The sequence below is a fragment of the Ictidomys tridecemlineatus genome, chromosome 5 (genome assembly GCF_052094955.1).
Source record: "Ictidomys tridecemlineatus isolate mIctTri1 chromosome 5, mIctTri1.hap1, whole genome shotgun sequence".
Classification (NCBI taxonomy): Eukaryota; Metazoa; Chordata; class Mammalia; order Rodentia; family Sciuridae; genus Ictidomys; species Ictidomys tridecemlineatus.
In genome coordinates, this window is record NC_135481.1 from 200,020,093 (window position 1) to 200,047,875 (window position 27,783).

Sequence of the window (27,783 nt, forward strand, 5' to 3'; positions counted from 1 at the left end):
GAGACTTCTTAAGGTTTATTTTAAAAAGCCATTTTGTAAGACTTGTTGCTTTAAAGTCATGTTTCTGTTCAAAGACAGGCAGAGATACCTGGTGGGAAGTTCCACCCTGCCCAGGTGCTTCAGCAGACCTTGGGGTCTGGGCCCGCCTTTCCCACCCATACCTGAAACACCAGGGCATACCATCCACAGGAAGGTCTGTGAAATACCTATTTCCCCCAAGTCTTGCTCTGGTTAAGTAGCAGAGGAAGGATGGGGCAGCACCCACAGGACGTCTCGCTGTGCTAGAGGGACCCCTTTACCCTGATCTTTTGAGTCCCACCCACTTCTAATGTGCAAGGGGATTTCCCATGAGAAGCCCGGACAAGGACCTCAAGCATCCCATTGTCTTCTCAGAAACAAGGTGGCCTCCAGACCTATCCAGAGAGCCTAAGGAACTGGGTCTGCCACCCTCTCCCCTTCCAGGGTGGCCAGGTCCTTCCTGAGGCTGGAGACCCTCAGGTCCTAAGAATCAACCTGCAGAACACCCTTTGGGGCCTGCAAGGGTGGGAACAGAGACTTTATCAAGGACTACAGCTAGACACCCATTTCCCACCCCCTCCAAGATAAAGTCTGGTTGTGACCTGATCTGGGACAAAGAGCCACCAATTCTCTGGACTGTGGCTGGGCTGCTTTCCACACCCACAGGATGCAGTCATGGCTCCTTACTTGCCTGGGGAGTTCCCATCTGCCACCTGCCCACCCTGAGGGCCCATGGTACAGTTCCTTGCTACAGTCACTCTGCCAGACAGAAGGGAACCTGGCCTTTGGGCTGCTCCACGGAATGGATGGACAGGAGCTGCTTTGACTGCATTGCTGCCCTGGCTGCACTAGAAGGGCAGAGTGCTATCTCCAGAAACACCACCCAACCTGCAGGGTAAGAAGGACACACACACCTGCATGACCTCCCAGCATTTCCATGTTATCCCTCCCTGGGGACTAAAGCAAGATGATAATGGACCAGTGGGCACGGCCACCTAGGAAGGTTCCCCACTCCGACCCAAGGTTCCACCAAAGCCTAGGGCCCTGCTGTGGACCAGATCCTCTCAAGGTTAAAACCAGCCCCAGACCACCTCCAATATGAGGCATAGCCATACCTGCCTCCTCATGGGAAAGCTGGACAGAATACCCACCAGAGCCAGATCCTCATTTCCAACCCATTTCCCTAAAAACCCCACCTTGAATGGGCAGGCAGGCCTCAAGGGCAGCCTGTCCACCAGGGCCTCACCCAGCTCCATGCCTGGACTGGGAAGGGCTCCCAGCCTGTGGTGGCCTGCCTGGAGCCAGGTGGGCCCAGCTGCCCGGCGCCTCTTGGCAGAAGCCTCTGGATGCCTACAGTTTTCCAGACAGAGGAGTTTGTCTTACAGAAAACACAGAGCAAATGAAGGAAGCAAAAGGCAAAGCAAACCCAACCCCCAGCCCCATGGCACAGGAGCCCATGGCGGGGAGCGAGCTTCTTCAGCACTTGCAGAAGGGCCATCCAAGGCAGGGCTCAGGCGTGCCTATGTGATGTCCCTCTGCCGTGGTGGCCGGTGGACGTTCCGCACGACGCACTTCACCATCCACTCGATGCCCTCGCGCACTCCTTTGCTGTAGAGACAGTGGTGTGAGGCAGAGTCGGCCTCCATGCCCAGGCCCCTATTGGGGAGGCCCACTCACCCCGTGAGGGCAGAGCAGGCTTGGGTCAGGCAGTCTCGCCTGCCAATCTTGCAGGTGCAGTCACTGAACGCAGTCTTGATGTCAGGAATTGAGAGGCAAGTCTGGGGGAAGAGGAGGCCCTAAGAAGCAGCCCCCATGCCTGCCCCATCCAGGCTGCATGACAAGGACCACCCCCACCCTGACAGCAGTCCCTACAGCAGCCACAGTGAGAATGTGGGCTCCAAGTAGGGAGCTGACACAAGCCAGGTAGCAAGGCAGTGGGTCTCAGTGGCCCTGGTGGGCAGGGTGAGGGAGGGGGAAGTGGCAGTGTCAGCCATGGGGTGGCTTCTCCGCTCACCCTTCCCTGAAAGAAGACCCCACCCCGTGACAGACAACCCCCATTAGTGTTTTCCAGACGCAGGAGCAGGGCTGGTGGGGCAGGTCTGCAAGGAATCAAGGGAGACAGGCCATGTGAAACAGGCTAGGGAAGGGGCAGAGGCACTTCCGGAGAGTGATGCTTTCCCTGGCCCTCCAGACACTGGCAGCCACTGTGGTTGCAGCTGCTTTTGTGCAGAGCCTCTCCATGGCAGCATCACCTCCAAGGGGTCCCAAAGGCTCGGGGGAGGTTTGGTACAGACACTGGCTCCAATGATGGTGGCGACAGGCTGAGGTCAGAGCTGACTCTCACTCAAGGGCCCCCCACAACTTCTGAGCTCAGAGCTTTCACCTGGGTCTCCCCAGTCCCACTCTAGGACAGAGCACAGTCACCCTCCAGAGGGGAAAAGATGCCCACACAGAAGGAATATGTCTCTGGGGTGCTACCCTCCCCTCACCAAAATCCTGGCACTTCCCTAGGGAAGAGGGTGGTACCTACAGCAGGGTGAGAGCGCCTACAGCGAGGATGGGTCTGCCTAGTGATGAGAGCTCCAGGACACTCAGAGAGGAACTGGGCTCTGGAAGCTGGAGGTCCTGAGCACATGAGACAGAGGGGCTCAAGAGCTCTGTGCACCCAGAAGGACGTAGCGCTCTCAGCATGAGGGTACACACACACCACTCTCCTTATAGTTGGGACACAGGGACTCCAGAGAAGTTGTGTGGGGCTCACCTCCACATCCTGCTTGTTGGCCAACACCAGGATGGGGACACCGTCCAGCGCCTCGCTTGCCACCACCTTCTCTGGAGAGGGTACGACAGGCAGCACCTTGCACCCTGCATCCTGATAGCAGGCAGTGCCCGGAGTCCACGAGCATGGAGAGTGGCACCAACTCTCCTTTCACCCTCCCCTCACATGCCAGGAAGCCAGCTCCAAAAACATGAACCAGACTGGACCATGTCCAGGCTAGATCCGACCTCCCCTCACTTCTCCCCACACAGCCCTGGGACATAGATTCTTGTCTCTGCTCTATCTGGGTTACACTCACCAAATGCCTGCTTAGACTCAGACAGCCTCTCCTCGTCAGTGGAGTCGATGACATAGATGACACCATGGCACTCTGCATAGTACTGGGAAGACATGGAAGATGGCTGGAGCCACCACCCTGCCAAGGGTGGACTTGGCCAAGCTCCCTGTCATGGACATCAGGAGGGGTCCATAAAAGGAAGATTCTCACCTCAGGGGCCACAGTCAGGTAACAGGTGCAGCCCCAAGGGGAAGATCTGCTGGGGTGCTTTCTGGAGCTGGGGGAGCTCAGTTGTAGACACACATCCAGGCCCTTTAGAGAAAGGCCTGTTGACCCTGATGATGGAGTCATCCTTCTCCTGCCTAGGTGCTATCCTGAGAACCTACCTGGGGCCGTGGCTGATGGTGGCATTAAAGAGACAGGGCTGGGAGAAGTCCAGATCTTAGCCTGGTCTCCGTGAGGAGTGCACCTGGGGGTTTATGTAGCACTTGGCACAAGGGGGAGCACAGCAATGGGGATGCAAGAGGGACAGGCATGTTTCTGACAAGGCACTCGGAGAAACCTACAAAGCTGCCCTGCCCCTGCCAGGACAGTCAGCCCTACTGAGTTCAGACCTCTGCAGGCTGGATATGGCCAGTCCTGGGCTCACCAAGGGTGACCAGTGGGCAGCACTACTGAGGCAAGACAGAGGGCAAGGCAGACACAGGAGGTGCAGGTCTACATGGCAACAGCCAAAGATTCAGCAGGTGTATTTTCATCCCAAGCAGAACACAATTTGGGAGACTGCCATATCCTTGTGGCACAGATAACAGCATGCCTGCCACTTCACCTGGGGCTATATCAACTCTCCTGTCCCAGCACTATGGTACTCGGCATTGACGAGTACCAGGATGTGCTCTTGAAGAACAAGACAAGGCAGTGGTCACATGCACCCTTCAGGTGGGCAATAACTGGAGAAGGAGCAGGCTGCTAGCTCTGCAAGAACCTTAGGGCTTCTGGTCCAGGAACAGATAAGCCACTGCACCTGAGAAGCAGGAGGCTCAGTTCCAGATGTCCTCCTGGGTTCTACAGTGAGACCCATACACAGGAGCTGCTCTGGCCTGGAGCTAGGCCTGGCACACAGGCTGCCATCTCCAGGAGGGCTGGGCAATAGGCTGGCCTCTTGCTACAGACTCAAGAGCTGGCAGGTTCTACCAGAGGGTCTATAGCCAGCCCAGTGAGTCCCAGTAGCACCTGAAGTGCATGAGCAAGACACAGATAGGATAACTGGGTCTCAAACCTTGGAACTCAGAGCCACCCTGAACACCTACCACGCACAAGATGAATGGCTCAGAGACAGCCAGATGGGAATGGCACATTAGCTCTCCAACAGATGCAACACACCTCTGGCCATGTAAGAAAGCCCTGAACAACCAGAAAGGGAAATACCCAAACATGGGTCAGCTAGACAGGTAAGGACAAGCCAGAGCTGAAGAGCAGCTCACCTGCTTGTGTGAGAAGTCGTGGCCTGAGATGCATGTGTGCCAACTTGTGGACAGCATGGACACAGGGCCTGAAGCAGAGGCAAGCAGCAGGCACAAGGAGTAGAGGCCTTGGTGCCTATGTAAGGTCCACCAGAGCAGCTGCTGGGGATAAAGTGATTTGGCTAGCCCATGCAGGGATGTAGCACTGGGTGAGTGAGAGGCGGTGACTGTGGTGGCAGAGCACAAGCCTAATGGGACAGGCTCCACTCACCAAGGCTGAGAGAACCACCACCAGGGATGCAGCCTGACAGTGACAGCAGGGCTGAAGCTCAACAGGGTGTGGTCCTCAAGGAAATCAGAGGAACTCTGGAGTCAAATTAATCTCAGCAGCAATGGGTACTCCCACCATGAGATGTCAGCCCATGATCCAATATGTCACACCAGCCCCAGAGGCTCCTGTAAGCCACTATCATGGCATGGGCCCCACACCTGGACAGTCTCACGCAGGGCTGGGCCAGCCACAGTATTCACCTAGCGGCAGCCTGCAGGGGACCAGGCCTCAGGATGAAATCAGCACTCCCAGTTAGAGACCTGAGGTACTGGGCTCCAACAAGGAGGTCACAGCATTCAGGGACCACAGTGGAATATAGGCCCCTTCCTGTCCCTCCCAGTAACCTATGGGGGACACGGCTGACTGTCCCCATAACTGAGGGCTCTTTGGGGTTGGAGGTCTACTCACTAAAGCAGCAAGTGCTCCATAGAGTTGCTCAGTCATAAACCGTGGCTGCCTGGGAGACCCTACCTTGGCAAGGTAACTGACACCAGTTGGCAGGGGCAGGGAAACCCAGTGAGCCATCTGGACAAGGGCTCAGACCCTTGGTGGCAACAAAGATGAACACAGCCCAGGATCAGGTGCCAAGACTACAGGCCCACATTCTCCTGGGCCAGCCTCCTCTTGAGAAGAGCCATTCCCCAGAGCAAAGATATGAACACAAGTGGTACGCAGCTAGCCACAGGACCCCACTGCAGTCTTGCTACCCAGTGGCAGGCACTTTGGCTATTGCAGGACCCACTTTGGCTGCTAAGAGCAATCTTACCAGGTCACACCTGTCCACACCGGTGACAGAAGGAGTCCTAGTCATCTTTGTCCAACATGGTATAGCTGTGACAAGCAACTCTCCTCCTGTATTCCCAGCTTGCCAAGGCCCTGCTGACCCCATCACCCAAAGTGACGTTTCCCCCTGCTCAGTCCTGTACCCTCCTTGCTGCCTTCCCAGCACAGATTCCCAATGTGCACACTATGCCCAACCCATCCTGGCCTCCATTCCTGAGACTCTGGCTCCCCAGTTGCAGATGAGAAGACCCTGACTTGGCTTATTCTCTGTCCATCTTCGGGCCACAGGACCAACACCATCCTCTTGACTGGAAGTCAGGGTAGGACAGAACACTTTGATGGGATCCAAGAAAGGAGACCAAGGTCAGAATCAGGTGCAGGTCTTCAGGTTTTTGTATTTTCTTTTCTTTTATGCAGTCTGGGGACTGAACCCAGGGACACTTTTCCACTAAGTTACATCTCTTAACTCTTTTATTTTATTTTATTTGAGTGGTGCTGGGGATTGAACCCAGGGCCTTGGGCACGTGAGACAAGCACTCTAACAACAGAGTTATATCCCCAGCCCCTTTTTTATTTTTTGAGACAGGGTGTTGCTACATTGCTGAGGCTGACCTTGAACTTGGAATCCTACTGTCTCGGCCTCCCTGGGATTACAGGCATGTTCCACCATGCCTGGCTGGATACTGTGTGTGAGAGTAGCTGAGACATCTGCACTATAGCACTGGGCTCCCCTAAACCCACAGTGCCAACCCATGGGACAGGAGTTCCCTAAGGGAAGGGCCAGGTCTGTCCTGCTCAGTACCGGACCCAGTGCCTGGCATAGGTTGAGCTGAACCCACAGTATAATCTAGGCTGTGTATGGAGAGGGGTACCACACTGGGGTCTCAGAAATGCCCATAACCTACATCAAAACAGGAAGCAGTTTCTGTCTGCTTGAGGATACTCCCTGGTATGGGGAAAAAGCTACCAGAGAAAAATGTATAATGAGCTAGAATTAAGACAGCCGGATCCACCTGCAGATGCAGGTTCTGTGCCCACCCCTCATCTGATTCTTGCCATTTTTGCCTGTATCCTGTGGTGATCGGCAACAAAATTACTCTAAGCAGGAAGGAAACAGGTGAGTCTTCACCTGGCAGGCGATGGTGGTGGTGAAGAGACCTCCTGCTTCTCCCATTTTTTCTCTTATGCTGAGAAACAGATGCCTTGATGACTCTGTGACCAGGCCAGCTGCCTGATTTTCCCAGCAAGCTTGAGCCCTAGCTGGGGCCTTGAACATTCTCTGGTCTTGGTAAGTGTTGGCTTACCCCAAAGTTATTCCTAGTTTGACTGTTCCCCAAAATGCTCAAAAAGAACTGACGTGGTCCTGAGCCATATGCCTTAAAATGCCCAGGTAAACCCCATTCCTGGCCTGCTGGTTTAGAGCAACCCTTTCCATCATTAACTGCCAAAAGACAGGTTGCAGCTCTCTGTGTTCCCCCAGGAAGTGCTCTGTGCTGACCACCACAAGAATCCCCTGCTGCCACTTTTGTGATGACTCTAGCAGCATGTTTGGCTGAAATGAAACAGGGAGTGACTGGGAAACCTGGGACAGAACCAGAGAGAACTCTCAGGGGAAAAAGTGGATAATGGACTTTCACACAGGAAGACCAAGGGCTATTATCTGCAAAGAAATGCTGTGGGGACAGACTTATATGTCTTACCTTGTCCCACAAGGACTGCAGCTCTTCCTGTCCTCCTAAGTCCCAGAACATGAGGCGAGTCTTTCCCACATCCACAGTACCAACTAGGGAGAAGAGAGAATGGGCAAGCTCATGACATTAGTCTTTGACACACCAAGTCCCAGCTCTCCTAGAGAAAGGGCAAAACACTCTGGTGCCACCCACAGGGGTCTGGGAAGCAGCCTAACACACAGGGCTCTGGCCACTGATGGGCTGAGTTGTGCCCATAACAGCATCCTTAGGGGTACCCCTAAATCCACAGCTTTAAGGTGCATCTTACTGTTTAGACCCACGGTGGTAGTGATTTTAGATAGACTCATGCCCTTGTACTGCTTGTTAAACCGGGTTTTCGACTGCTCCAGGAAGGTCTGAGGAGAAAGGAAAAGGCAGCTAAGGCAGTTTTCCACGTGTGTTTCTCAAATACTCTTATTTTTTATTTACTTATTTTTTGTACTAGAGCATTAACCCAAGGGTGCTTTATCACTGAGCTACGTCTCCACTCCACTCCCCACCTTTTTTAAATTCTGAGACAGGGTCTCACTAAATTGCTTAGGGACTGGTAAATTGCTGAGGCTGATTCTGAACTTGCCATCTTCCCGCCTCAGCCTCCTAAATTGCTGGGATTATGGGTCTAACCTTTAAAAAACAAAAAGAGAAACCAAACAGATCCGTGTGCTGCTCTTCAAGAATCTGGTGGTGATCACGGCCCTGTGGTGCACAGCAGCTATGGGTATAACCCCCAGCAGACCCCGGCAGGGAGGGGCCGGGCAGGCGGGCACCTACCGTCTTCCCGGCGTTGTCCAGGCCCAGGATCAGGATGCAGTACTCATCCTTCTGGAACATGTACTTGTAGAGCCCGGACAGCAGTGTGTACATCCTGCCTGGGGACCCGAGAGACGTCATGGTGCGCACCGCCAGCACCCCACTCCCCACCGCTTCCCCTACGGTCCGTGCGTCCCGCGGGCAGCTCAACTCGAGTCCGGGCGTTCCCGGCCATTCTGGAAGACCCCGACCCAGCTCTTCCCCGACCACTCCCACCGCAGCTCGTTCCGCGGGTGGCAATGGCCGGCCTTTCAGAGTCCAGGCCCTTTCCTGTCCCTTCCGTCTCCGCCTCCCAAGCCTCTCTCCCTCTGGACCACGTCCTGGGAACACGCCTGCAACTTGCAGCCGCGGCCCAGGGCCAGCCAGTTCCCGAAGCGCTCACTGGCGGGGCCGAGTTCTGGTGCCGCAGCCGCCGCGGCCCACCTGCGCCCGCACCGACGCCGCAGCCTCCGCAGCGACTTTGGAGCCTCTGCCGCTGAGGTCCTGACTCGGCCGACCCCGCGTTGACGCCCCGCGCGGCGCTAGACTGGACGCGGGTCGAGGCAGGGACTAGGCCGCGTCCCGGCGGCCCCCGCGCGCGGGCACTTCCGGCGGTGGCGGCGCTCGGGAGGAAGTGCCAGCGGCGGGCGGAAGGCGGGCGCAACCGCGGTGGCGTAGAGGCCGGCGGGCCCTGGACGGCGGCGCGGGAGGCGGCGGGGCCGGCTGCCGTGCGCCTGAGCGAGCCTGCCGTTACGGGCGAGCGGCCGAGCCGGCACCCCTGGCCGCGCTCCCGCCGCTCCGCCCGCGCCCCTCCCCGGACCCGCGCGGCCGTCGAGATGGACGAGGAGAGCCTGGAGACGGCCCTGCAGACCTACCGCGCCCAGCTGCGGCAGGTGGAGCTGGCCCTGGGGGCCGGCCTGGAGGCGGCCGAGCAGGCCGACCTGCGACAGCTGCAGGCCGACCTGCGCGAGCTGATCGGGCTCACCGAGGCCAGCCTGGTGTCCGTCCGCAAGAGCAAGCTGCTGGCCGCGCTGGACGCCGAGGCCGCGGGGGTGCCCGCCGGCCCGGAGATGGCCCCGGAGGGAGAGGCGGGGCCGGGACCCGCGGAGCCCGGGCGCGCGGACCCGGACCCGGACCCGGACCCGGGAGAGCTGAGCGGCGCCAAAGTGAACGCCCCCTACCGCAGTGCGTGGGGCACGCTGGAGTATCACAACGCCATGGTGGTGGGCACCGAGGCGGCCGAGGACGGCTCGGCGGGCGTGCGCGTGCTCTACCTCTACCCCACTCACAAGTCCCTGAAGCCCTGCCCGTTCTTCCTGGAGGGGAAGTGCCGCTTCAAGGACAGCTGCAGGTGAGGCCTTGCCCTGCCTGGGGAGTTGCAGCGGTGTCGGGGTGAGGTGTTTACTCGGACTTTTATTTTTCTTTTAATTTTCTTTTTTAGTAGTAGATGAACACGTACCTTTATTTTATTTATTTGTTTTTATGTGGTGCTGAGGATCAAACCCAGTGTCTCATCCATGCTAGGCCAGCGCTCTACCACCAAGCCCCAGCCTCATGTTTACTTGGATTTTTTTTTTTTTTTTTTGGAGAAATCAATAAGTCTGGATTTATATTGTAAAGAACAATACCTGCCCATCATCACTTTACTCTCCAGAGTGAACCTTAAAATTAGCTTTTTTTTTTTTTGGCGGTGTCGAGGATCAATCCACATACTGGGCAAGCGCTCTGCCACTGACTTGCACCTCAAACCCCGGGATTTACAAGAGTTTTCAAACATGCACAAGATTAGAGCAGTGACAACTGCCAGCTTCATTATTTATCACATTTTCCAATTTTACATCTATTTTCCTTTGCTCTACCTTTTTTTCCCCCCTGGACTATTTTAAAGCAAATTCCAGAAGTTCCTTTTTTATTTTTGCCCGTAAGTGTTTCAGGGTGCACCTATGATCTACTTGATGAGGATATTGAATAAATAATGTCCGCATCTTTACATCTCAGGAATGGGATGGCATCACCTCATCGAATGCAAATGCCCTCATTTACTGCCATGGTGTCTATTTTTTTTTCCCTTAACACATAGTTTTGTTTTTACTTCATCTTTAGAAGGAGTATTCACTAAAACTTTTCATAGTTGATTTTCTTTTAAGCCAGTAGTTCAGGATGACTACTGGACTTTTTTGTTTTGTTTTGCTGTGTGGGATTGAACCTTAGTTGACTCTAGCCCTGAGCTACATTGTACTTCACCCATTTTGATTTTGATTTTGACATATGATCTTGCTAAGTTGCCGTTTTCCTGAATGACTGGGACTATAAGTTTATGCTACTGCACCTAGCTGGATATCATATTTCTTAGTAGACTCTTGGCACATTTTTTTCATTTCCTTCTTCCCTCCTTTCCTCCCTCTCTTCCTCTCTCCCCACCCTCCTCTCCCACCCCTGCACAAAGGTGCCTGTCATCTATATTCACCAAGTGGACATGTCTGTGTAACCAGCAGCTAGATCATCTTCTTGCCACTGTCTCTGGGGGTTACCAAGTTCCTGCATTGTGTACCCTACAATGGGAGATCTAGTTTGCTGCTGGCCTGTTTCCTTTGGCTCAGGTGCTGTTCCAAGAGATTTGCACATGCTCACTGACCTATGCAGCAACACTATAGGTAAGCCCTGCAGTGCTAACGTCACCCCCCCCCCCACTGCAGTCACTCCATTTTACAGATGGAGAGATGGGCTCTGAAGCACTAAGTTGCCCAAGGTCACCAGCCCCAGTGCTTCCTCTGTCAGCTTTAGGTCCAATCTGAAGACTTTGAAGCATCTCACAAACACTTGCCTCGCCAGCACCCCAGGCTAAGTTGTTTTCTTGGACTTGTTTTGGACAATGATAATGATGATGATGAAGATGGTTTGAAGTACTGGAAATTCAACCCAGAGGTGCTCTACTGCTGAGCTGCATCTCCATCTTGATTGATTGATAGATAGATAGATATTGGGGATTGTACCAATGATCTACAGCCCCAGTCTTTTTAATTTTTATTTTGAGACAGGGTCTTGCTATTTTGCTGAGGCTGGTCTCAAACTTATCCTCCTGCTTCAGCCTCCTCAGTAGCTGGGCTTACAGGCATGTACCACTGTACCCAGCTTGTAATTTTTAAAATAAAAGAAATAAAATGGTACCAATAATATAAAGTACCTTTCTACCCCCAATCTCTCTGTTTTACTCTCCTCCTGAGAGACTGCTGTCACCAAACTTGGTATATACCCTTCTAGTACATGATGATCCTCTACAGATGTCTGTCTGTAAGTGGTGTATGTACTGTGCTTTTTTTGGGGGGGGGGGGTGTTACTGGGGATTGAACTCAGGGGCACTAGACCACTGAGCCACATCCCTAGCCCTATTTTGTGTTTTATTAGAGACAGGGTCTCACTGAGTTGCTTAGCATCTCTAAGTTGCTGAGGCTAGATTTGAACTTGCAATCCTCTTGCCTCAGCCTCCTGAGCCACTGGGATTACAGGCATGGGGCACTGTGTCCAGCTTCAGTATGTTTTGAGAGATGAACAAGTTGATATTTATGAAACTTTTCTGTTCAGGTACTGTTACTTTCCCTCATATGAGTATGCCACATCTTATTCTATCTGCTTTGATGGTGTTCAGCTTTCATTTATTGCAAACAACAAGTGGTGACTATCCTAGTGCATGTTATTTTGCACCCAAGAAACATTTCCCCAGCATGTAAGCATTGTGGAGAGTCAGTATGTGCCTGGGTCAGTGCAGAGAGCACGCACTTTCTCACCTCCTGAAGTGCCTCATTCTTAGTGCTCTTCTTATTGCCCACAGTCATACTGTCTGACCTTCAGATTTGTGCCTGTTGAAAACTGGACAGTGGCATCTGGATAGAATTTGTATTGTCTGATTACTAATGAGGTGAGCATCCTTTCACGCTTTTTTTTTTTTTTTTAGTACCCAGGACCTTGTGCATGGGAGGCAAGCACTGTACCAACTGAGCTATATCCCCAGCCCCTTTCCACACATTTTTATAGCTTGATCTCTCTCCTCTCTTCTAAAAAATGGAGGTGAGAAGTATCCCTGTAGTTACTGGGAGAATAGAATGAATTCACGTACAGGACTACAAAGAATATAGAACAGTACCTGAAGAGTAACAAGCATAAGTGGCTTTCTTTAGCTCATTACTCTGAAATAAATTCAGATGTGGGAAGCAAATAGAATATAAAGAAATGTTTTGAACTGGCTGTCACCATCCAGATCAAAAACTACCAGTTGTCAATAATCCTAGAAGCCCCCGCTTTGCACCTCAATCCTAAACAGCCTCTTCCCTCAAAAACTGTATTTGTTATTTATATGGCTTATCAACCAGGTCTGACTGTGGTATAACCGCCATAATCTAGTCTTGCCCATTTTCTGACCCTGATTATAGCTGCACCTGCCATCTGCAGGCTTCAGGTCCAACCTCTGTTGGTGTTACTGTTTTTATCACTAGGGTCATTTGCTGGCCATATGAATGGAAGGGGTGCAGAGAGCACACACCTGGGGTGCCACTTGACCACCCAGTATAGAGAAGGGATAAATGCTTGACATTTCTGTCTTGTTTACTTAGTTTTGAAGATAAAGAGCTGAATCGTTTTTATAATGAGAAGGTGATGAAGTAACTTTTAAAAAAATTTAATATTTTTATGAACTCAAGAATTTAAATGCATTTGATGAATTTTGATCTGCTGCTGTTCTGATCCTTTTTTTACCTGCAAATTGGCCTGCCTTTGGCCAGCAGGACCCTCTTCAAGTTGACTTCTGCATCCTTTTGACTGGCCTCCACTGATGCTGATGGCCACCTTGCTGTCTGGGTCAGGATACTCAACCCACCAGTGCACTTCCTGCATTGCCCAGCCTCCAGGACGGATGGTTTCCTTCATGGGAGGGGGTGTTTCTAGACCTTCATCGTGCATAATACGAATGCAGGCTGGTCATTGTTTCTACATGTTTTAGGTGGCAGAGCTAGGAAACAGTGGATGTATATGTATATAGGCTGCCTGAGATAACAAGACCATGCACCTGTTCAGTTTTGGGTTTGTTTTTGGTACTAGAGATTGAACCCAGAACTCTACCACTGAACTTCATTCCCAATCCTTTATTTTATTTATTTTAAGACAGGGTCTTCCTCAGTTGCCAAGGCTGGCCCCAAACTTTTGATCCTTCTCAGTCTCCCAAGTTATTGTAGATAACAGGCATGCTCTAGTGCACCCACCTATCCACCTGTATTTTTAAGAGTAAAATACATGTGAGTTCATATAGGTATTCACAATTCAAATTAACAACTAGCATTTTCATTCAGTCTCTTTTGGATCACATCTGAATTTCCTTCTCTACCCCAGGGTTCTGGTTCTCAGGGGCTCAGGGGATCATAGACTCCAAATTTCCTCTCGTTGCTTTTTGTCATCCTGTTGTAGGTACACAGCATTCTGAGAGCAATTGCACTTGGACTAACAGCACTAGTTGCAATGACTGAAAACTGTGGGAAGTGTTCTTATTCACGACCTGCATTCTTGTGTTTTACGATGGCACTAGGTCTCCATTATGTAGTGTGTGGTCATCTTAGCCCATCATCTCAGCTCTGCAAGGGCCTATGCTGTGTGTGCCGTCAATCCATGTTGGGTAGTTGGGTTACTTGGTTATCTGAGGCTCATCTATCTCTAGGTGAGTGGTGGGCTCCTAGAGTGGCATTTCTGGAGAGCTGCTTATTGGAAAAGTTGTGTTTGTATTCTTTATGTTCAAAGGCCAGTTTTATTGGGTATAAATTTTGGCTCACATATTTCTTTCCCTGTAAAATTCAGTAGTTTTACCAAGATGCATCTCACTGTGAATCATACTAAAGTGATACTGTCAGCATGGTATAGTCTTTCAACATAGGTAATTACAAATATTTTTCATTTCAGGAAAGTTTTTTAAAAATATATTTTAGATGGACATATAACTTTACTTTTTTTTATTATTTTTTTTTTTAAAGAGAGAGTGAGAGAGGGGGACAGAGAGAGAGAGAGAGAGAGAGAGAGAGAGAGAATTTTAACATTTATTTATTTTTTCTTAGTTCTCGGCGGACACAACATCTTTGTTGGTATGTGGTGCTGCTGAGGATCGAACCCGGGCCGCACGCATGCTAGGCGAGCGCGCTACCGCTTGAGCCACATCCCAGCCCTAACTTTATTTTTTTAATGTGCTGAGGATCCAACCCAGTGCCCCACACACACTAGGCAAGCGCTCTACCACTGAGCCATAACCCCAGCCCATCAGGAAAGTTTTCTTGAATTACAGTACATAGTGTAGTCTTGTTGTCCATACTAACTCTTCACTTTAATATTTGTTGCTTTCTCTCTTTATCTTGTTCTTCATTTCCATATTTTGTTCTTTCCTTCACTAAAAAAAAAAAAATTACATTGAGTGACTGGGGATAGTAGTTCAGTTGTAGAACATTGTTTAGCGTGTGTGAGAACCTAGGCTCGATCCATAGCATTACCAAAAAAAAAAAGCAAAACAAAATTCTGTTGAGATTTAATTGACATGGCATACAATTCACCCATATAAAGCATACAATTCACTGGTTTTTCATGTTACATTATTAATTTTTAAATGTTGTGGTAAAATGTGTATGACAAGGGGTCCTGTTTTAACCATTTTTAAGCCTTCAATTGAGTAGCATTAATTGACATTCACAGTATATCATAATCATCACTGTCAGGACTAGGGATGTGGCATAGTGGCAGAGCACTTGCCTGGCATATGCAGGCCCTGGATTCCATACCCACCCTCCACCCCCCCAAAAAAAAAGTCATTACCACCACTATCTATTTTCAGAACATTTTCTTCCCAAACAGAAACTGTACTCATTGAGTAAGTAACTCCAGGACCCTCTCCCCCAGCCTCTGAGAACCTCAACTTTGTCTCTCTTCATCTGCCTTTTCTAGGTGCCTTGTACAAGTGGAATAATCCAGCATTTGTCCTTTGTTCTTTGGCTGGATTCATTTAACACAGTGTGTGTGCATGTGAGTGGTCCTGAGGATTGAATCCAGGGCCTTGCACATGCTGGTTGGGCACTTTAGCACTGAGCCTCATCCTCGGCCCTTAACATAGTATTTTCAGGTTTCATCTGTGTTATAGCATGTATCAGAGAGTGTGTGTGATTGAACCCAGGTCCTTGCACATATTAGGCAGGTGCTCTGTCACTGAGCTGTACCCCAGCCTGGCATTTGGAGTTTTGATAGGGATTGAATACATAGACCAATCTTAATAAGATTGTTAACAGTATTAGCAGTATTCTCTTCCAATTATATTTTGTAATGTACAGATCTTACATGTTTTGGGTTTAACTTATTTTTAATATTCCTTTTGATGGTCTTATAAATAGAATTTATTTAATATTCTTAATTACATTTTTAAATTGTTCATTTCCAATGTGTAGAAATACAACTGAGTTTTGTATGTTGATTTTGTGTCCTTTGCTAAAATTTGTTTATTAGCTTTAATAGGAGTTTTTTGTGGTTTTGTAGGTTTTTGTGATTTTTAAAGATTTTCTGTTTATAGGATCATGTTATCTCTGAATAGAGATTTTAGTTGTATCCAACTTATATGGCTTTTATTTCTTTTTCTTGCTTAATTGCTCTAACTGGAACTTGCTACATTGTATAATAAAAGTGGTAAGAGTATGTGTGTATTTGTGTTTTTCTTCCTTTTTTTCTTGGTCTTAGGGGGGAAGGCTTTCTGTTTTTTACTATTGAATATGATATTAGTTGTGGGTCTTCCATGGATGCTCTTCATCAAATTTAGGACATTCCCTGAGTTATGTTTGCTATTTCCAAATGCTCTTTTGTATCAACAGATATGATTATTATTTTTTTTTTACTTCCTCTTTTACTAATGTGGTGTATTATACTGAATGGTTTTCATGCATTGAGCTCTTCCTTACATTCCTGGGATGAATCACAGTTAGTCGTCGTGTATATTGAATGTGCTGCTAAATTTGGTTTACTACTGTGTTGTTGAGGGTGTTTGCATCTATATCCATAAAGGATAGTGGTCTGTAATTTTTGTATGTATATATGTATGTATTTTGCAGTACTGGGAATTGAAACCATGGGTACTCTATCACTGAGTTACATCCCCAGTCCTTTTTATTTTTTGAGACATGGTCTTGCTAAGTTTCCCAGGTTTCCTCCTGCCTTGATCTCCAGAGTAGCTAGGATTAGAGGTGTGTGCCTCCATGCCCAGCCTAAATTAATATTTTAACTGACACATTAAAAAAATAAAATTGTACTTAATAATGGGGTGCCATGTGATATCCCCTGTAACATTTGTCATTTATTTATTTTAAAAAATATTTACAATCATTTCTTCTAGCTTTTTTAATATGGCAATGTCTTTTATTTCTTCATCATTTTGGAAGGATAGTTTTGCCGGATATGGACTTCTTGATCCAGTAGTGTTTTTTTTTTCTTTCAGTACTTTAAATGATGTTCCACTGCCTCTGGCTTCAGCAGTTTCTGATGAGAAACCGGCTGTTAATCTTCTGGAGGATCCTTTGGACATGCTGAGTCCTCCTGTCTCGCACTTCTCAGCATTCTCTGTCTTTGGATTTCAGCAGTTTGCTTGTAATGAGTCTCATTCTGGACCTCTTTGAGTTTAAAAGATTTGGAGTTTATTGCACTTCTTGGATGTTGTGGATGCAGATCTTTCATCTCATGTGGAATGTTTCAGTCATTATCTCCACATCTTCCAGAGTACTCTTTCTGCTCTCCTCTTTCCTCTCCGGAAGCTCCTGCCTTGTGAGTGTTGGTGTGTGGGGCTAGTGGTGTGCCATGGGTTCCTGGGGCCTTGCTCATTCTCCTGGACTCTCCTTTCTCTCATTCAGTAGACCTGCCTCCAGGTTTTCTGTTCTTTCATCTGCCAGCTCAACTCCTCTGGCTATTCTACTGTTTAGCTTCAGGGTTTCCCTGAAGCTGGTGTTTGGGACATTGTACACTGCTCATCCATGATGTCCTGTCTGTGGGTACCTTCTGTTGGGTTACCTTGGGGCAACGTACCTTGTTCTTACACTTCCTTTGGTTCATCATCCATGCTTACCTTCAGTTATTTGGTATAATTAACACAGCTGAGAAGTAGTTTCTGTTAACTTATTTGTTCCTGTTAATGGGCTATATTTTCTTATTTCAGCATGCCTTGTAATTTTTTATTCACGCCTGATTCATCTGAATATTGGAGTATGGTCACCTTCATCTTTGAAGGTCACCTTCAGAGCTCTTGGTGGACAGTTCTTTTTCTTCATAAGCATTCTCATACAACATCACATCGCCTTCTGGCTCCATTGTTTCCAATGAGCAGACATCTATGAACTGAACCACTGTGCCTTTGTACAGAAACAGTTACTTTTCTTTTGCTATGCTTCTCTGACTTTGGCCCTTCTATTGATATGTCTGGATGTGATCTCGTTGCTTTTGTACCATTTAGCCTCAGAAAGTCTCTTGAAGCTGAGTTGATGTCGGGTAGGAAGGCCTTGCAGTCACACATCAGGTGCCTCATCCCCTTTGGACTCCCGGTGCACATGTACTGGTTTACTTGATGTTTTTTTGTTGTTGTTTTGTTTTTTAAAATTGTTATTGTTTGGGTTTTTTGGTAGTTGTAGATGGACCAAATATCTTTATTTTATTTTCTTATTTTTATGTGGTATTGAGGCTCAAACTCAGTGCCTCCAAGCATGCTAGGCAAGTGCTCTACCACTGAGCCCCAGCCCCAACCCCTTGCTTGATGTTTTTATATGGGCTTCTGAGATGCCTTTTTTATCCCCAATTTGGTGGGGTTTTTTGTTGTTGTTGTTGTTGTTGTTTGTTTGTTTTTTAGGGAGGTTTTAAGTTTGCAGCAAAATTGAATGGAAGTCAGAAATTTCTTTGCATGCCCCTGCCCCAGGCAGGCACAACCCCCATGGCCAGCTCCTCATGCCCCAGAGCACCTGCGTTGTCACCACCCAGACACAGTGTGCACAGGGCTCCATCTGGGTGTTGCATGTTCAGTGGATTTGATCGAATGCGTAGCAACATGATCCGGCGCTATAGCACCACACAGAATTGTTGTACTGTCCTGGAAGCCCCCTGTGCTCTGCCTGTCTCAATCATTCTCCTCTATTTAGCGAATTTTTTGTTTCAGTGATTATATTTTTCAACTGTGGCATTTCTATTTGATTCTTTTTATATAATTTCCTCTTTTAAGATATTCTGTTTCTTGAGTGAGTATCATTATCATTTAATTCTTGAAACATACTTACAATATTTGTTTTGAGGTCTTGTTTAACTCAGCATTTGGACTCACTCGGTTGTATTCTATCAATTGCTTTTTTCCATAAATTTAGATCACATTTCCTGTTTTCCTGTCTCATAACTTTGTTGAAAATTCAATGACATCTCATTAGAAAGAGCAGAGCCAGAAGGCAGGTGATATATTATACCTGGATTCTGAATTGTTTTCCTAAGTTTGTTTTAGTGAAGTTTTCTGGACTTAAATCAGAAAATCTGCCTCCCCTGTAATGTGCAGCCTCTGTCACCACTGCTTATTTAAGATGTGCTTTTGCTCTTTAGCCTGGTTTCCTAGAGCTGCATCTTTGTGTGTGCGTGCACATATGTGTGGCGGGGAGGGGGCTGCATCTTCTTAAAGCTCCATGGTCACCTGTGATTTAGGCAGGAGTGGTACTCAGATACCTCTAGCACCAAGGGCTTCTTACCTCAGCCATTTGGCCCTGTGGTTTGGGGAGCACCTTCCGTGTTCACCCAGCCTCTTGTTCTCTCTCCCGGTTTCTCCGGTCTTCTCTTGGAGCTCCTAACACATGCATTTCCCTCAAGAGCTGGGGATCTCCCTGTTAAACACATAGCTGGTGTTCACTGCAGCTGAAGTCACAACCCCACATGATTAGAGCTGTTTCCCCAGTGGTTTTTGCCAGCACTGCCACATGTAGCTGCCAGGGCCTGGGTTTTGCCTCTGCCCCCATCTGCTCTGCAGCTTTTAGTTTTTTCCCAAGCTGAAAGAACTATCATGGGTTTTCTGAACCCAGGAGCGGGCCAAATGTAGCAGCTGTCTCCTCCCATTTCCACCAGAGCTGAGCGGGTTGTCACTAATCTCTTTTCAGTGTATGTGTGCTCTCATCAATTTCCAGTGAGTCTTGACAATTTTTTCCAGTTTTAGGCTTGTATTTCTGTGGGAAGTGTTCAGTGATGTCCCTACCAGGCCCTAGCTGAGCTTAGATCTTTTTATAGTTCGAGATCTTTTTCGAGTTCTCAGGTTTAAGTCTTTACTTCATCTGGAATGTGTTTCTGTGGACATTTTGATGTTGGTCATCAATTTGGGGGTCTTATATATGAAAACTCAGATTTTGAATCCAGAGTTCATCCTTCCCTAGCATGTTTGCGGTACTCCTCAGTTGTTAGGTTTCCTATGTGCATGGGGCTCTTGCTGCTCTCCTTTGTTCCACAGGTCAGTTTGTCCATCTCTTAGTTTTTGCCTTATGGACATACCATAACTATTCCCCATGCTTCAAATTTTTAGATTATTTCTAGGTTTTTCATATTCTTGGAAATCCTTTCATAAAAGCACTTGTTCGATTGAGCATCCCTGATCTGAAAATTCAAAATCTGAAGTGTTCCAAAATCCCAAACATTTTGAGTGTGGACATAATGCCACAAGTAGAAAATTCCACACCTGACCTCATGTGAACAGGTAGCAGTTCAAAATCAGCCACACTGAAAATACTGTGTAGGATTACTTTAAGCTGTGTGTATAAGGTTTATATGAAACAAATGAATTTCTTGTTTAACTTGATTCTACCCCCAAAATATCGCGTTATGTCTTTGTAAATGTTCCAAATTTTTAAAAAATCTAAGTCTAAAACACTTCTGGTCCTAAGTATTCTGGATAAGGAGCACTCAATCTGTGCCAAATTTTAAGGCCTCTACTAGTGATAAAGGATCCTCCAAAAAGGTTTGACTGATGGTCAAACATTGGGAGTGTGTGCCGAACTCACCTGGCGAGGAGTTGCTTCGAGTGCATCCCTTTAGTCCTTGGTTGAGTGAGACTTTTCTGCCAGTACCTCCACTACAGTGCTCTTGCAGCTGTGTCACAGCTGCTGGTATTGCTTGCTCAATGGCAATGCCCTATTTACCAGGATAGCCAGGGGTGAGAAGCAGCACCCCAGACCATCACTGTGCAACTCGGGGAGCTTACTGAGACTGCCTGTCCATCTCCCTCCTTCCCACCCACAGATTCCTGCCTAGGAAGACAACCCTGGCTCTGTTTTGACGTGAATGCCAGCCCTCAGCTGCTCCTGTGGGGTTAACAGTTTCCTGTATGAAATGATGACATGCAGTGGTGGCTGCTGGTTAGCTTTTTCATGTCTTTATTTGGCAGGTTCAAGATTGCAGTCCTGTGTCTGTCCCCACATTTCCTCTTCATTCTCTTCTCTAACTTGGTTTTGGTTTTGGTTTTAATTTTACTGGTGTACTGATATCTAAAAGTTGCAATACTGCTGAATGTGGTGGAATAGGTTTGTAATCCCAGCAAGTTGGGAGGCTGAGGCAGGAGGATTGCAAGCCCAAGGGCAACTTAATGAGACCCTGTCTCAAAACAAAAAATAATAAGAACTGGAAAAAAATAAAAAGGGTTGGGGATATAGCTGTGTGGTAAAGTATGCCTGGGTTCAATCTCCAGTACTTAAATATATATATCTATATGAGTCTCAGCACTGCTACTTATGACTAGGCTGTCCTAGTGGGTTTGGGTCCAGGACATGCATGCACCCCGTCCACCCTATACCATGTTTGCTATGAGTACTTATTAGGTCTGGAACTTCATAACTGGAGATCATGGTGAGCCAAAGTCACTAGCCCTCTGCCACATTGTCACCCTAGCCTAGCAAGCTGGAAACAATACCAGGAATCTGCTCCTCAGAGTAACCAGGCGCATCCTGAGAGACTTCAAGTGTGCATGTTTAGTGTGTATGAGTATATTGTTTGTGCGTGTGTGTGTTTATTCACGTGTAAATATAGTGTGTGAGTTTATGTATATGGATACATGGGAATATATATATGTGCTTGTATATTTGTGTGCACATATGTAGGTATGTCTGTGAGTATGAGTGTATATGGTTATGCATGTGTGTGTTTATGTGTGTGTGCATGAGTGAAAGTCTGTGTTTGCTTGTGGGAAAGTGTGTATTTATATGCACATGCAAAAGTGTATGAGAGGGCTGGGGCTGGGGCTCAGTGGTAGAGCATTTGCTTAGCATGTGCGAGGCCCTGGGTTAAATCCTCAGCACCACATTAAAATAATTAAATAAAATAAAGGTATTGTGTTCATCTACAACTAGAAAAAAAATATTAAAAAAGTATATGAGAGAGGGCTGGGGCTGTAGCTCGGCGGCAGAACCCTTGCCTAGCATGTGTGAGGCACTGGGTTTGATCCTTAGCAACACATAAAAAATAAATAAAGTCACGCTGTCCATCTACAACTTAAAAAATTTAAAAAAGGTATGTGAGAGAGATGGAAAAAAAGTATATTCTTTTTGGTGTGTTTATTTCCCTGTCTGTTTCTCCCTTCTGGGCACCAGGCAGATGACCTTGGTGTTCCTGGGCTTGTTTGCCCTCATAGGCCATGCCTGAGCCTTGCCTCCTGTGGCCTTCTCTGCAGGTTCTCCCATGGGCAGGTGGTCTCTGTGGATGAACTGCGCCCCTTCCAGGACCCAGACCTGAGCTTGCTGCAGGCTGGCTCTACGTGTCTGGCCAAGCACCAGGATGGCCTCTGGCACCCAGCTCGGATCCTTGGTGAGGCTGGTGTGGGGACTTCCCTGATAGGGTGCTTCTGAATAAAGCCCTTCTTAAAAAGTCTTTTCTCTGCTTCCTGTGGCCACTTTCTATCTCTTTGGACATTGAGACCCTGACTGGGCCCAAGAGGAGCAAGTCTGGCCTGGCCTCAGTTCTGCCTCACTTCCCCCTTCCTTTGTTGCTCCTTTCTGTGGCCTGCTCATGACAGCTGCTGACCTGCAGCCCATGTTTGTCTCCTCAGATGTAGATAATGGCTACTATACAGTCAAGTTTGACTCACTGCTGCTGAAAGAGGCTGTGGTGGAGGGAGATAGCATTCTGCCCCCGCTGCGCACGGAGGCTGCAGAGTCATCAGACTCAGACAGTGGTGATGCGGTTGACTCAAGCTATGCCAGAGGTACAACGGCAGCGTGGTGCCCAGAGCCAGGATGGTGGGGGCCTGGAGCAAGGTTGGCAGCTTTCTCCCTGAGAAGCACCCTGCTAAGGGGACAACTGTAGTGAGTGGCCAAAGTGAGGTCAGCTCAGCCTGGGTAACCACAGCAGAGGTCCTGGGGTAGGGCCAGAGACCTGGCCTTTGGCTTTGAGGAGCATGTGCAACAGTTACAAGCTCTGAGATGCAAGGTCTTGGCCTTGCTGTGGGAGAGGACGGACTGTTGGGGCTGGAGCTGCTAAAGAGACAACAGGGAGTGATGGGTAGACGTGACGGACAGGAAAGGGTGGCTCTGTCAAATGCTTTTCGAGGCTGAGGACCTGTTGCCTGGTGGGTGGGGGTGGAAGGGAACCTGGCAGATAGAGGGTGTGTGTCCAGATACATTGGGTGGAGGTATCAGGAAAGGGAGCTGGTAGGCAATGTTCAAGTCTCCTGAGGGGCTCGGGAGGATGGTGACAGGGAGGTGTCCCTGGGAACCTATGGCATGAATTGGTGATTTCTGAACCCCTATCCTCAGCAACCAGTGATAGGCTGCAGTACAGTCAACTTACCTGCTTAAGGTGCCAGGAACACCCACAGCAGGTTTGTGAATCCTGGCAAGAGATGGGTATCCTGCTTGGGAGCTGAACTCTTGGGGAACACGGGCCAGAGCACAGGTCACCACTCACTGTCCTCTGGCCTAGCTGAGCCATTGCCCTCTGTCTCTTGCAGTGGTGGAATCAGGCACTGCAGACACTGGGACCTGCAGCTCTGCCTTTGCTGGCTGGGAAGTACACACACGTGGCATTGGCTCCAGACTCCTCGCCAAGATGGGATATGAGTTTGGCAAGGGTGAGTGTGTGCTACCTGGGGGCAAGGGTGCTGGAGAGCAGCTGAGGGTCAGTAGCTGCAGCACCAGCCCTACTTCTTCACAGGCTTAGGCAGACATGCTGAAGGCCGGGTGGAGCCTATTCATGCTGTGGTGTTGCCTCGAGGGAAATCGCTGGACCAGTGTGCAGAGATCCTGCAAAAGAGGACCAAGCGGAGCCATGCTGGTGCCAGCAGGCCCCCAAGGTGCCAGGGGAGTGGGAGTGGGCCTGGGGGCCGACCACCCCCTCGGAACGTGTTTGACTTCCTGAATGAAAAGCTGCAGAGCCAGGCTCCTGGGGCCCTGGAGGCTGGGGCGGGCCCCCCAGGAAGGAGGAGCCAGGACATGTACCATGCCAGCAAGAGCGCCAAGCAGGCCCTGAGCCTACGGCTCTTCCAGACTGAGGAGAAGATTGTGCGTACCCAGCGGGACATCCAGGGCATCCAGGAGGCCCTCACCCGGAATGCTGGCCGGTACGTGTGGGGCCCTGGGCGCTGGGTGGCCATCCCTATAGGACATATGCGAGAGGTCACCTGACCTGAGGGTGCCTGCTGGTTTGAAGAAAGCTAGATGTAAGAGGTCGGGCAGTGGCCATGACAGCAGTGGTGTCAATGGGCCAGGAAGCTATGCTGACAAGCAGGCCGTTCCTAGGCACAGCGTAGCAGCAGCCCAGCTGGAAGAGAAGCTGGCAGGAGCCCAGCGGCAGCTGGGGCAGCTCCGAGCTCAGGAGGCAGGCCTGCAGCGGGAACAGCGGAAGGCAGACACCCACAGGAAGATGACAGAGTTCTAGAGGCCTCGAATGCACTGTGGATGGGTCTTGGGACCCCAACTCCGGCTGCCTTGGCTGGAAAACCAGCTGTCACTCTGACACCTAGGATACCTCTCAAGAGGGGACAGCCCACTTCTAGGATTCGTATCAGCCTCACCAGCCTGGAGTATTTGGACACTGCCAAGTGAAGATGTCCTTCTGGAGGGTCAGTCATTTCTGGACACTTACTTGCCTGCAGAGCCCACCTGCCAGTGTCTTGGGGCGTATCCTTAGCAAGGACATTAAAATGATTTCGTCACAGTATCAGTGGAGACTCAGCTGGCTACGGGGTCTCTGGGGAGAGAGGGGTCTACACAGGTTCATGGCAACTCACAGGCTGGGCTTCAGGGGTCCTGAATGAGGCCACAGCCCATGCCAGGGTCAGAGGGCCCAGGAGAGTGGCCTTCTCCCTTCTTTTTCTGATTGAGGTGGGTAAAAACCCTGGGTGTCCTTTGGTGCCCTGTGCTTACTTCACTGGGTGGAGTTGGCCCTCAGGAGCACTGTTAGGCAGGTGGTCCTGGTCAAGTGGGTTTGGTCAGTGCAAATTTGGTGGCCACTGATTGTCTAGCTGATCTACTCTCCCCACTTCTTGTTGGCGAGTGTTCACTTCAGTGGGTGTGGTAGGGTGCAAAGCTGGGCTCTCAGAATATAGGGATGGCCACCCAGTGCCCAGGGTAGCACACTGAGTCACGACTAGACCAAGGGAGGGGCCCTAGCAGGTGGGTGACTCCTGGTGCAGCAGCAGCTGCAGCTCAGGGCTGAGGGCTGCTGGGGAGGTGCTCTGAGGCTGCAACAGGAAGTGAGGTGGGGAGCTCTACCAGGCCCACAAAGACCTTCCTGGCTGCCCCAGACAGGGCCGTGGAGGAGCCGCGTGGTGGCCTTGGTAAGTGCCTGCTCTGCCCTCCAGCATGGGCAATTCCCCAAGCCCCTCAGGGGCGCTCCTTGCATTTGGGAGGGCTTGGACTGGCCTGGTCAAAGCATTGGGAACTGGCTGTGTTCTAGTTAGTCAGACTGGGCCCTCCCACATGCCCGTGCAAGAAGCCCGCTGCTGAGTCTGGGTAGACTGGCCTCAACCTCCAAGATTACCCCTTGGATCTCCCCTAACTCCTACAGATAGTTGGTGGGCCCACCTGTCACCCACCACCCATCCCCCAGGCAACTCTGCTGACATCAATCCAGCATAGGTGGCAGAGACCAGAGCGGTGGGAGGACATTTCAGTGCCTGAAGCTGGCCTCTTCTCCTACTCCACTTCAAGGTCCAAGCTGTCTACTATGATGGCTTAGGGGCATCACCTAAGACAAGGGGGGCCACAGCTGGGCAGGGTGGGTAGGCGAGGTCTGTGACCTGTGGCTCATAGGCCCAGGGGTGAAACTGCAGGGACTTCCCCCAGATCATGGGTTTGGGCTGCAGTGACCACAGCATGATCTTGGCCAGGTTACAATTGCCCTAGCCATGCTCTGCCATCACCGTGACCACCTGCAATTATGGTGAAAGTGCAGGCAGAGTACTTCTTTTCACCAGGAGTTCCAAGCTAGAGGTGGAAGGGTGGGTGCCCCTGTGTAAGGTCAGGTGTTTCCGGTATGCTGAGTCAGAACAGGGGGAGGAGCCCACCCACAGAGGGAGGGGCACAAGTGGGGCTGCCATTTGTGTGCCCCATCCTCAAGCCAGCCCCAGTTCCCCTCTCTTCTGCCCCCAGGCCCCTGCCTCACAGGATGGGGCAACCAGTGCCCTTGGCCCTGCCCACCCTCTGGGTCCTAGGGTGCTTCTCCCTGCTCCTCTGGCTGTGGGTGCTGTGCACAGCCTGCCACAGGTATGTCTGTTGTGCTGGGTTCCTTGTGGGCCCTCACCACCTCCTTGTGCAGACAGGAGTTACAGGCAGGCCCGTGCAGAGGCTCTGTGAGAACCTCTACATTGGTCTTGCATCAGCTGCTGACCACCCTTGTACCTACTGTGGCCCCTGGCCTAATGATGCTCTTGCCCCCAGGACACGGGTGCCGAGGCATCGGGCCAGGCTGCAGGGCAGCATGATGCCAGTGCAAGTGGTGAGTGCCAGGCCAGGGTGGGGCCAGGGTGGGGCCACAGGGTCCCTTCCAGACCTTTGCCCTCAGTCAGTGCTGAGACAGACTCGCTTCTGCTCCCTCAGCAGGTCCGGCACCAGGCTGCAGGAGCTGTACCGCGGCCCACACAGCAGCATCGTGAGCCTCCAGGAGGGTTAATGGGGTGGGTCTGGCCATAGGGTGTCTCCCCAGTTCTGGGGCCAGGCCAGCTCCCCACCCCTAAGTGACCTCTACTCTAACCCCACCCCTAGCCCCACGGCCTGCCAGCATGGATCTCCTGCGCCCACACTGGCTGGAAGTGCCCAGGAGCAGCACCAGGCCACAGGCAGCCCCCTCCATCTTCCCACCACAGCAGTTGCCTAAGGCCTCTCCTGTCTCCCCTTCACCCTTCATTGGCCCTGAGGACACTTATTCCAACATAGGGCTGGCTGCAATCCCCAGAGCCAGTTTGGCTTCGAGCCCTGTGGTGTGGGCAGGGACACGGCTGACCATCGGCTGTGCCAGGCCTGGGCTTGGGGCCAGACCTCTGGTGGCTGAATATTCCTGCATCCAGAAGCTCAAGGGGACAGGTCAGGGTCCCCAAGAACTGCAGCAGGGGACTGCTGAGAGGATCCCAACTGCTCAGGTAAAGTGGGCCTGGGCTGTGCACAGCAGGTGGGGCTGGCAGATTCTTGGCAGAGAGGCTGGTGTTTACCGCTCCTTGGGTCCCTCCTCTCTCCAGGTGGACATCCTGTACTCCAGGGTCTGCAAGTCCGAAAGCAGGGACCCAGGACTCATCAAAAACCAGCCAGACTTCAAGGGTGGGGGATCGATTCTGGCCCCAAGGAATGACTTGACCTGTGAGACCCTCCCCCTCAGGGACCTGAGCATGGACAGCAGGCCCCTGGAAAATGTGTATGAGAGCATCCAGGAGATGGGGCCCTGAGCAGGAGTCACCCCTCCTGTCTACCTGGTAACACAGTGGATATGTGCAGGTGCCAGGCCCCCGTTTCTGCCTCTGGAGGGTTTGGAGACCCCTGAACACCCAGTATTTACTATGTTCCTTTCTCCAGAGTGAGCTCTGCCCCTGCAGCTGACAGCACAAATCCCAGATCCCAAGGCTTCTAGCCTGTGAGGTTCTATTCCACCGTCCACATGTCCTCTCCCTGCTCCAGAGAAGGCCTACATCCTAATAAAGTTCCATCAAACAAGGATGGACATGCATGCTTCGCAGCCTGCTGTTCTTGAAAGCGGGGAGGGTTGCGGTGAGGACTTCTGGAAGGATCCATGGCTCCTTTTGGTCTTGCAGGTGGTCTCACCCAGATGCCCAAGCTCTGGTACCTGAGGCTGTTCTGGTTTCCAAAACCATTGGCGGGCAGGGGGAAGGCAAACCGTCTCGCTGTGATTTCCAGTCCTGGGGACAGGGAAGCCTGCTGGGCGGCTGCCAGGGTGGGACTTGGACCCTGGGCTCCGCCACCAACCCCTAGAGTTACATAAGTCGGGGGAGATGGGCAGTTTGCGTTAAAGAATAACCTGCTCCAAGGAGACAGGGTCCCTTTCTGTCTCTGGCAGCTCTTCCAACACACCAGTGGGGAAGCGGCCCTCCCAGGCGGCGGAGCGCTAGAGCGCCCGCCCGG

General features: G+C 50.4%; 4 protein-coding genes across 24 annotated transcripts in view; 2 read left to right on the forward strand and 2 right to left on the reverse strand.

The window, feature by feature from the left end:
* Arfrp1 (ARF related protein 1) lies at positions 1 to 9,185 on the reverse strand. 16 transcript variants are annotated; one of them, XM_078052215.1, is made up of 9 exons: positions 9,046 to 9,185; positions 8,153 to 8,250; positions 7,650 to 7,737; positions 7,352 to 7,434; positions 3,285 to 3,386; positions 3,096 to 3,177; positions 2,780 to 2,850; positions 1,696 to 1,796; positions 1 to 1,626 (listed from the first exon to the last, which is right to left on the reverse strand). In XM_078052215.1, exons 2-9 carry the CDS (start codon positions 8,243 to 8,245, stop codon positions 1,539 to 1,541), a joined length of 708 nt encoding a protein of 235 aa, XP_077908341.1. In that variant the 5' UTR covers positions 8,246 to 8,250; positions 9,046 to 9,185; the 3' UTR covers positions 1 to 1,538. The 16 variants fall into 16 exon arrangements, 14 of the variants coding, with proteins under 14 accessions (XP_077908341.1, XP_077908342.1, XP_040131515.1 ...); XM_078052216.1 differs by having other exon boundaries at positions 8,153 to 8,246; positions 9,046 to 9,176; XM_040275581.2 differs by lacking the exon at positions 9,046 to 9,185 and adding an exon at positions 8,574 to 8,792.
* Positions 8,841 to 24,373, forward strand: Zgpat (zinc finger CCCH-type and G-patch domain containing). 2 transcript variants are annotated; one of them, XM_005325405.4, is made up of 6 exons: positions 8,841 to 9,521; positions 21,891 to 22,024; positions 22,266 to 22,421; positions 23,166 to 23,285; positions 23,369 to 23,774; positions 23,953 to 24,373. In XM_005325405.4, the coding sequence occupies exons 1-6, from the start codon at positions 9,007 to 9,009 to the stop codon at positions 24,089 to 24,091; spliced, it is 1,470 nt and encodes a 489-aa protein (XP_005325462.2). In that variant the 5' UTR covers positions 8,841 to 9,006; the 3' UTR covers positions 24,092 to 24,373. The 2 variants fall into 2 exon arrangements, with proteins under 2 accessions (XP_005325462.2, XP_077908337.1); XM_078052211.1 differs by lacking the exon at positions 22,266 to 22,421.
* Positions 14,182 to 27,783, reverse strand: part of Zbtb46 (zinc finger and BTB domain containing 46) — a 74,898-nt gene continuing 61,296 nt past the window's right edge. Inside the window, exon 5 of one of the 2 annotated variants that reach the window (XM_078052207.1) lies at positions 14,182 to 14,588. In XM_078052207.1, the coding sequence (XP_077908333.1) occupies positions 14,586 to 14,588 (3 nt within the window). In that variant the 3' untranslated portion in view covers positions 14,182 to 14,585. Of the gene's footprint in view, positions 14,589 to 18,718; positions 19,069 to 27,783 lie in introns of those variants that run through there. The other variant, XM_078052206.1, reaches the window with a different exon arrangement.
* On the forward strand, positions 24,140 to 27,370 carry Lime1 (Lck interacting transmembrane adaptor 1). Of its 4 annotated transcripts, none has more exons than XM_021726424.3 (6): positions 24,140 to 24,275; positions 25,807 to 25,920; positions 26,095 to 26,152; positions 26,254 to 26,305; positions 26,419 to 26,792; positions 26,889 to 27,370. In XM_021726424.3, the coding sequence occupies exons 2-6, from the start codon at positions 25,823 to 25,825 to the stop codon at positions 27,090 to 27,092; spliced, it is 786 nt and encodes a 261-aa protein (XP_021582099.2). In that variant the 5' UTR covers positions 24,140 to 24,275; positions 25,807 to 25,822; the 3' UTR covers positions 27,093 to 27,370. The 4 variants fall into 4 exon arrangements, with proteins under 4 accessions (XP_021582099.2, XP_040131531.2, XP_040131532.2 ...); XM_040275597.2 differs by lacking the exon at positions 24,140 to 24,275 and adding an exon at positions 24,399 to 24,537; XM_040275598.2 differs by lacking the exon at positions 24,140 to 24,275 and having other exon boundaries at positions 26,257 to 26,305.